Source organism: Nannobrachium achirus (genome assembly GCF_963921795.1).
Source record: "Nannobrachium achirus genome assembly, chromosome: 2".
In the NCBI taxonomy this organism is placed as follows: Eukaryota; Metazoa; Chordata; class Actinopteri; order Myctophiformes; family Myctophidae; genus Nannobrachium; species Nannobrachium achirus.
Window position 1 is genome coordinate 64641355 of NC_137811.1, and position 8411 is coordinate 64649765.

The 8411-nt window shown below is 40.9% G+C and overlaps 1 protein-coding gene across 1 annotated transcript; it reads right to left on the reverse strand.

Moving 5' to 3' along the window:
* Positions 1–977: 977 nt before the first annotated feature.
* Positions 978–2543, reverse strand: hoxa13b (homeobox A13b; the record flags this gene model as incomplete). The annotated part of the gene is made up of 2 exons (XM_080751804.1): positions 978–1219; positions 1892–2543. 2 exons carry the CDS (start codon positions 2541–2543, stop codon positions 978–980), a joined length of 894 nt encoding a protein of 297 aa, XP_080607930.1.
* Positions 2544–8411: the final 5868 nt, after the last annotated feature.

The window sequence follows — 8411 nt, forward strand, 5'->3', positions numbered from 1 at the left end:
AGCCGCTCACAATGAAGGTCTATCAAATCGGCAGATTGATAGTTAAAATGCTTAACTTAATTAGGTCTGGTTCTCAACTCTAGTGCACTGGTTCTCAACTCTTTGACGCCACCTTGACGAGCACTAAGAGTGGAGGCATTACATTTTGTATAACACGGTTCTATTGTGAAAATAGCCGATCTACATGCTCACAACGCGTTGCATGTGAGCATGCATGTAGATCTGCTATTTTCACAATTTCTGCCAATAATAATTGACAATTTGGCCAATGTTTCATTTGTCATTTTAGAGGTATTAAAAGATCTTAAATTGTCACTATAGAAATGTGGATATACCCTCTAGTATACACTTGTGTTTACTGTTGAGTGAGAAAACAATGTTATGTTAAATATTAAATCATCTGGGGACCCCCAAAATAACTTGGGGACACCAGGGTGAGAACCACTGCTGTAGTGTACATGAAACCTCTGTCCTTTCTGCGCTTGAGAACAATTAGAATTAACATAATAGAAAAATACGAGTGGCAGCTCGTTGATTCCGAAGATGCATCCATTCCAGACGGAGGTTTAATTAATGTCTGATTGAACCGTGCGTGTTGTTCCTCTACTGAGCAGTACACCCACATCCACACAGCTCGTCGTAGTACAACATCCTTCTCCAGGAGAATGAATGGCCTTGGTCAACATGTTGCAAGTCATTTCCGACCCTCTGTCAACAGCCGACGCTGCATGGTTCCAATTAATGGCGTTGGGTGGAGGAGGAGAATGTGCAGGCCTAACAAAAACGTGAATTTCCAAAAGCAAGGAACCATGCACCTTGGCGGCAAAGCATAGGAAGAATAAGAATTAAAAAAAAAACACTTCATAAGGTTACGTAATAAATTATATAGAACAGTTTATTTCGATGGAGGAACGTCAGTCTCAACCCTTATCGCCCCCCCCCTCTGGTTTGTTTTAAGTATAGTATTTCCAAAGAGGCTAACTGCTGCTCTTGAATTTGGTGACGACTTTCTTCTCCTTGACTCGCCTGTTCTGAAACCAGATGGTCACTTGTCTCTCTGTCAGATTGGTCTGGGCGGATATCCGTCTCCTTTTGTCCTTGGTGATGAATTTATTGGTGGCATACTCCCTTTCCAGTTCTTTCAGCTGGATCTTGGTGTACGGCACGCGCTTCTTTCTCCCGCGGCGCATGGAGTTGACGTCCCCGCCGGATATAGTGTCTGCGAATAAAAAAGAGCACGTTCTGAGATAAAATGCAACTATATATAAGAGGTCTATAAAGAGTTTTTTCAAAGTGTTGGCCCCACTCCAGGGGGCCCTTGGACAGTGTTTCAGTGCACTGAGTGCCTGGGTCCTCAAGCTTAGCCAAGAGTAGCCTATTTCATTTCACTATAATTCAATTCACTCCAAGACAAGTTATTATACAAAACATTCACGAGTGACTAACACGTTTCAGAGTCACCACTAAATGCATTTGTCATGTACCCTACAATTATGACAATTATACAATTAAATTGTATTTTACAAAAACATCTTTCTGGTCCTTGGCTATAATCTATCATTTGAAATGGGACCCATTATAATGACATTTAATTTGGGAGTCCGTGACCTGGAAAGCATTGAGAAACCCCTGCCCTTTCAGTCAAACAGCAAAAAAAAAAAAAGTTGGCAGCAAAACTTTCAATCTTTTTTCCCCCTTTTTTCCTCCAATGACGCCCCCCCTCCTCCCCTCATATTTCTTCTCTTCGACACATTTTACACCAAAGTGATTTAATCATGGACAATAGAAATATCACGACCATCGAGACATATAGCCCATTCAAATCCATTTCAAAGGTCATATATTGTGCTTTCTAGTTATTTTATTGCATTAATACATTTACGGTGTGTACCTTGTAAAGAGGACTTCCACAGGGCATTGGACTGAGGCTGCTCCTTGGCGCAGTAAACCTGGCCGTTCCAGCCGTTGCTGATGGCCCACGGCTGGTGGTAGGGCTCCACGGGCAGCAGGGGCTCGTGCCGGGGCTCAGGTGGGGCCCCCAGGGCCGGCACGACGGGTACGTCCAAGTAGCTGGGCTGGTAGGGAGCGGACGAGTAGCCCTGGTAAAAGGCGAATTCCTTTGCCCTTGACTGGAAGTCCTCGCCGGAGACTGACGTGTCCATGTACTTATCCCCATGGTAGCCGGGGGGCTGCGGCGCGCACGTCTTGACACCACCGTGTGACACCCTGCACGGGTAATAACCGCTGCCAAAATACCCGTAGGGCAAGGACGCGTTGGGCGAGCTCTGGGTGGCAGAGCAGGGGCTGCACTGTTTGACAGGCTCGCCCATCATGCCGGAGACTGGCACCTCGCTGCTGCTGGAGGTGTAGGTGGTGCTGGGCGCCAGCGAGGTCGGATGCGCCAGCAGATTCCGGCACTGGTTCGCGGCGAAGTTACCTCCAGCGAAGCCCTCCATGTTCTTGCTTCTCTCGTCCAAGGCGTTGTCGTACAGGAACATCATGGGGTCAATCCAGTGCGGATGGAGGAGTAATGACGCGGTCATAGCATTGGCCCTACATCGAGACACGGAGTGGAGCGGCTCTTTTTCAAAATCCCCTCGACTGAAAAGAGATAGAGAATCTGAGAGAGAGTAACCGATACCAGCCTGCCTGTGTACATAACGAGCGGGAGGTTATTGGCCAAGGCCAGGACACGTGATATGCAAAACGAGATGATAAAAGTCTAGACCGCAGATCACGCAGATCAAGGCGAGCTTTCCACGATTTAAGATATAATGTTCGATATAAGCATATCTTCTTCTTCTTCTTTTTAAATTTAGTACAGAGATGATCAGAGCTCCCCAGTCTCATTCAAAAGCAGATTTTACAGATTGTAACAGATATAGTTGCTTTTCCCCCCCTTTTTCTTTTTTGCACAGCATGCAAAAGACAACAAGCTTAGGCTACATGAAAAATCTTGTCATGGAAGAGTACAATTGATATATGTGCTGCTACTCATACACAATTATGTGTAGGCCAAGTAAAATTTAGTGCGAACCAGATGCATGATATTGCAACTGCATTCCATTCCAATTATGCACAAGGGTTACACCAATAGACTACTGTTAAGCTAAAGGTTATCTGAATACGAAGGCTGCATCAGCACGCCTTTACATTTTTGACCCAATTAATATGGCCGTCAGCTGTGACAGTCTGAAAACAGCAATGCATATATTTATAAACTGCGCCAACAAGTTTACGGGCTTAATTGGGTCCCTGGCAAATGATATGAATTATTTCACGGAGGGAAAAGGAAAAGAAAATAACCTGGAAAGCTTTGCCTAATAATTACTCTACATATAGGCGCAATTGAATCAAGTATTCTTAAGCTTCTTGCGTAATAGAAAATGTGCGTAATTTGCTGACATGACACTATATTATGCCAATATACAAACAGATCTAAGGTGTCACCAAACACAGGGCACATTTGGCGTTGTTGTTTTTTACGTTCGGGCTAGACACGACTATAGAGGCCAAGGTCAAGTTGAAAGTGGCCGTCTGGCCAAACAAGACACTGGTCATCAGCCCCGAATTCCAAGAACTAAGAAGTGAGAGTAGAAGTGAGAGTATACGAGAAGAAAGAGTTAAAACCTCAAATACCATTAAATGATCAATTCATAAGGAAGGTCTATGTTTATTTGATAAAATTATGTTTATAAATAGAATTATCCTATATGTTATAAAGGGGAAAGGCCAAACACAGCAAATGCATTGTCGCAGCATGCATTCAAACGAGGGTTTTAAAAAAATAAGTAAGGATTTTAATTGTGTTATTTGAGTCACAACGCAATTTAAATAAACAAAATGCACAAGAGAGGCGAACCAGACAATTATGTGCGTGCGTACAGACGTCGAACATAATTATAAACAATAGACGTATAGATGCTTCAAAATGCTGCGTGTTGACCGCTATAACAAAATAAACATGAACAAGTTCGAAATTCGTGTTTGCTGCCATGATAGCGAAACGAAATTCCTCTCAGTGCTGCAAACGACTGAAATTCGAATATACAGCGTCAAAAAATTAGGCCTAATCATGAGCCTACTATTGAAATAGGCCCATATTTGCTGTAGGTTTATTTTGTATTAATAATCTTTTTATGTTGATATAGGCTATATATTATTTAGCATTGCGGTCGGAATGTGAACATATATGGAGCAAGATCATTTGAATGAAAAAGGCGGATGGTTGGGGTTGGGGAACAAACAAACAAGAAAGAGAGAAAAAAAACAACACATACGTTTGTTTTCCATTCATTAAATTAAAGGTTTTATACCGCTTCCCTTTCCTAGCAGTAGGCTATAATTAGCAGAAATCTTGAAAAATATATAAAAATAAAAAAGGGTTGTCAGGATGTCAAAACAGGATGTCAAAACTGGAGATTTCAGACTGTGATTTCGAGGTACAATCCAGAGGATTTTGCAGTGTGTCTGTCTGGCTGCCCTATAGCCTATAGTGAAGGATCCAGAGGGTTTTGCAGTGTGTCTGGTTGCCCTGCATGGTATAGTGAAGGATCCAGAGGGTTTTGCAGTGTGTCTGGCTGGCTGCCCTGCATGGTATAGTGAAGGATCCAGAGGGTTTTGCAGTGTGTCTGGCTGCCCTGCATGGTATAGTTAGTGAACTGAAGGGAAGTGTTGTATTTGTGCAGGGTGGGCAGGAAACATCTCAGCCGCACATTGTTCTCACCTATAGTAAACCCGGCGCTGCGCTGTGTGCCACCATGGCGACTGTCACCAGACCTAAACCACCACAAACTGCTGCACGGAGGGGAACACAAATAGTAGTATAGCTATAGCTGTGGCCTATCATAAAGGCCTATTTGTTTAACAATTTAAGCCCTATATAGGCCTATTCGTTGCACGGCGAAAACGGCTGATCAACAAGATCACAATGGTGGCATGACGAGGTTGTGACTGTGAGGTTGTTGCCTATACGCCATGCTGCTATTCTTTTGACAATTATGACAAGACCAAAATATGGACGCCAAGTTGAAAGTGGTTAAGGAATGATGAGACGACGACTGTTTTATAAAATACAAAATGAAGGAAATAAAGGTTACAATACAGTAGAAAATGTATATTAACACGATGCTACAAAGAAACCGCATCAATATATTACACCATTATAATCAATGTGATTGTTTTTAATATTTCAAAATATTTTGAGCACCAGGATAAATACGAATATCTAATTTTTGGGTAACAATATTGTGAAATGTGGCACCAATGTGGTGGGCATGACGAGCTACACACACACACACACACACACACACACACACACACACACACACACACACACACACACACACACACACACACACACACACACACACACACACACACACACACACACAGTGAGTGTGAAAGAGACTGGAGAAAGTCAAAGCTATTTTGAGGTGTGTGTGTGTGTGTGTGTATGTGTGTGTGTGTGTGTGTGTGTGTGTGTGTGTGTGTGTGTGTGTGTGTGTGTGTGTGTGTGTGTGTGTGTGTGTGTGTGTGCTCGCGCGCGCACACACCTGCATGCATGGAGGTAAATAGCGGTTTAGCTGAATGAATAAATAACGTTGAATAATTTACTACTGGTAAAATAGGGCTAACAGGGGTAATTGTTTTCAAGTTCATTATTAAACTCTGAGGCCTCAGTGTTCATTATTTGATGTAAATTCTATTTTTTTATTTCGTTTTCAGATTCTGAATCTTAGACGCATTATATATGCACGACTGCTATCCTAACAGCTTCATAAGAAATTGGAATAAAATAAATAAATAAAAACACTATATAGGCTATAGCCGCTAGGCTATTGGAGTCATGTCGTGCACGATATTTAGAATTTGATCCCTATAATTGCGTCGGTTTTCTAGTCTTAGAGTAGGCTACAGGCCAAATAATGCAGGGCTTAAGTGGTTTACCATTTACGAAAACGTAGTGTAAAGTAGCCTAATAGTTAGGTAAAAATGATTAGTTAATTATAGGTTAGTTATATAATAATGATAGAGAAAACACAGCAGCTGGCTATCAGCAACAATGAGGGATAACATTGAAAGTTGTAGCTCGATAACATGGCAGATAATAAATCTTGATTATTTTGATAATCCGATTGTTTTCATAAAACTAAAACATCAAAGCAATGTATTTGTTCAAAGTCAAAGCGGTACACAAAACATAATGTGAATGTCAGCTGCATAGGCCTATTTAAAAGACGCTTCAACCACATTAATCCAACGATTTAAAGCAGGAGTTCTCCAACCTTTTTAGGCCGTGACACCCAAATAAACATATATGAACTGGGGACCCCCACCCTGACAACTGACAAGCATTTGGAATTTAATGTGACTCGGTTCCACACAGATAAATATTGTGAATAGGCTATAGCAGATCTACATGCGAGGCGTTGTGAGCATCTATTTTCACATCGTTCGCCTCTTGCTTAGGCCTACTTAATAGTTGACAGTTTGGCCAGCTTGGTATTAAAACGGTCTTGAAAATCCTTGAATTGTCACTTTATAAATGTGCATTTACCCTGTAGGCTATACGCTACACCTATTTTTTTTTTTTTTTTACATTAAGCTAATCATCTGGGGACCCTACAAAATAATTTGGGGACCCCACTTGGGGTCCCAACCCCACGTTTGAGAACCACTGATTTAAAGGTTCAAAGTAGGCTGGGCGGACATTTCATCTGCATTGTGACAGTAAGCTAGATCCCTCCCAGGGACCAGGGTATGTAGTAGTACTACTAGCCTACTGGACGTAAGCCCTGAGACCAAAGTGGTGTTCTGTTTGCAATACCTGCCAAGCAGATAACAACACAGCTCTCAGTCTACAGTGCTTAATGGACTTTTTATGACTTTGTCTTCTGATCGTGTGACCTATGGCATCTTGGCCCCTCACTGGCTCTTGGCAAACCAGATCAGAAACATGCCGACCCTCTTTTGTCTAAGTGGAGAGATACAGAAGAGACATAATATAGTTGTCCTTATAATTCACTGAAAGCGAAAGGCAATAGGGACGACCTTAATTGTATTTAATACGCTAACAAATCCAATTAAAATGGTTTAGCAAACGTATGCTACAGGTAGACATACATGGGAGATTGTAGAGTGTTGAGTGTCAGCCAGACTGTAAAGGAAACTATTCATAAATTCACGCCGAATCACGCATAGCCTTAAGGCATAGGCCTACAAATTGGTTTCTGACGATGTAGGTACACGTGCGCAAGCTTTTTTTTTTTTTTTACTGCAGCAGATCTTTGGACAAAGTTTTGTTGGACTATTTTTCTTACCTAACGGGGACGTTTGTAGGCATATAACAAAATAAAAGTTCGCTCACTGACTGACTGTATAGCGCCCCTTATTAGTTTGCACATTTATTTTGACGTATTGAGCACTAAGCTCTTCTTCAGACTAGACTAGTTTGGTACAACAGACGCCATCTTAAATCAACAACAACACTGATCAGTGATCATCACCTGATATCTAATCGGTGTGCTGTAGCCTACAATTTAATATTTACATAAAAAGTGAATGACAAAACATATAGGCTACTACAGCATAATAAACAACCAAAATATCAGTCTCTTACATAAATGTGATGTAACAAGCCGTCCTCGATCCTCCTCGTAAGCCTATAGTTTGCATGTGCATGTTCATTAATTTAGAAGAAAAATATCAAAATATGCGTATCTATTTACCAAATAAGGCACAACAAATCTATGACATATTTTATACAAATACAAAAGAACAGAATAGAATGGTTTCTCTTCACAGCAACCCTCAACAGGGGCCTTAATTCTCCACGTAAATATACTCCACGGTCAGAGCTCATGTAGGCGAAGATTATTATTTTACGTAGGCATGACACATTTATAACCTTTCAAGCCGCTAAATAGGCTACTGTCACATGCAGTGCATACATTTATATATATATATATATATATATATATATATATATATATATATATATATATATATATATATTAGTGCTGTCCGAGTTAACTAAATTAATCGCAATTAACTCACTGTTATGTTAATCGTGATTAATTATTTTAATCGCAATTAATCGCACATTTACAAACATTGGCTACAATATCGGCTATATTGGCTACAAGGTCCATCCCTGTTGATGTAACAAAAAATACAATGTATAATTAAAGCATAAAGGTGGACACAACAGTAATCATTTAGCAGATCCTTATACCCATCAGCTGCAGTCTGTTTAATGCAATACCATTATGATTTATTCAGGTTTTTAATTGATTTCTAATAAAAGATTAACATACTTTCGCATAAATCCAGCAAATATTTCCACTCCCAAGTTAATAGGGCCACGAAAGACTTGAAAGATATCCCTCTAAGTTACATTGTGACCTGAT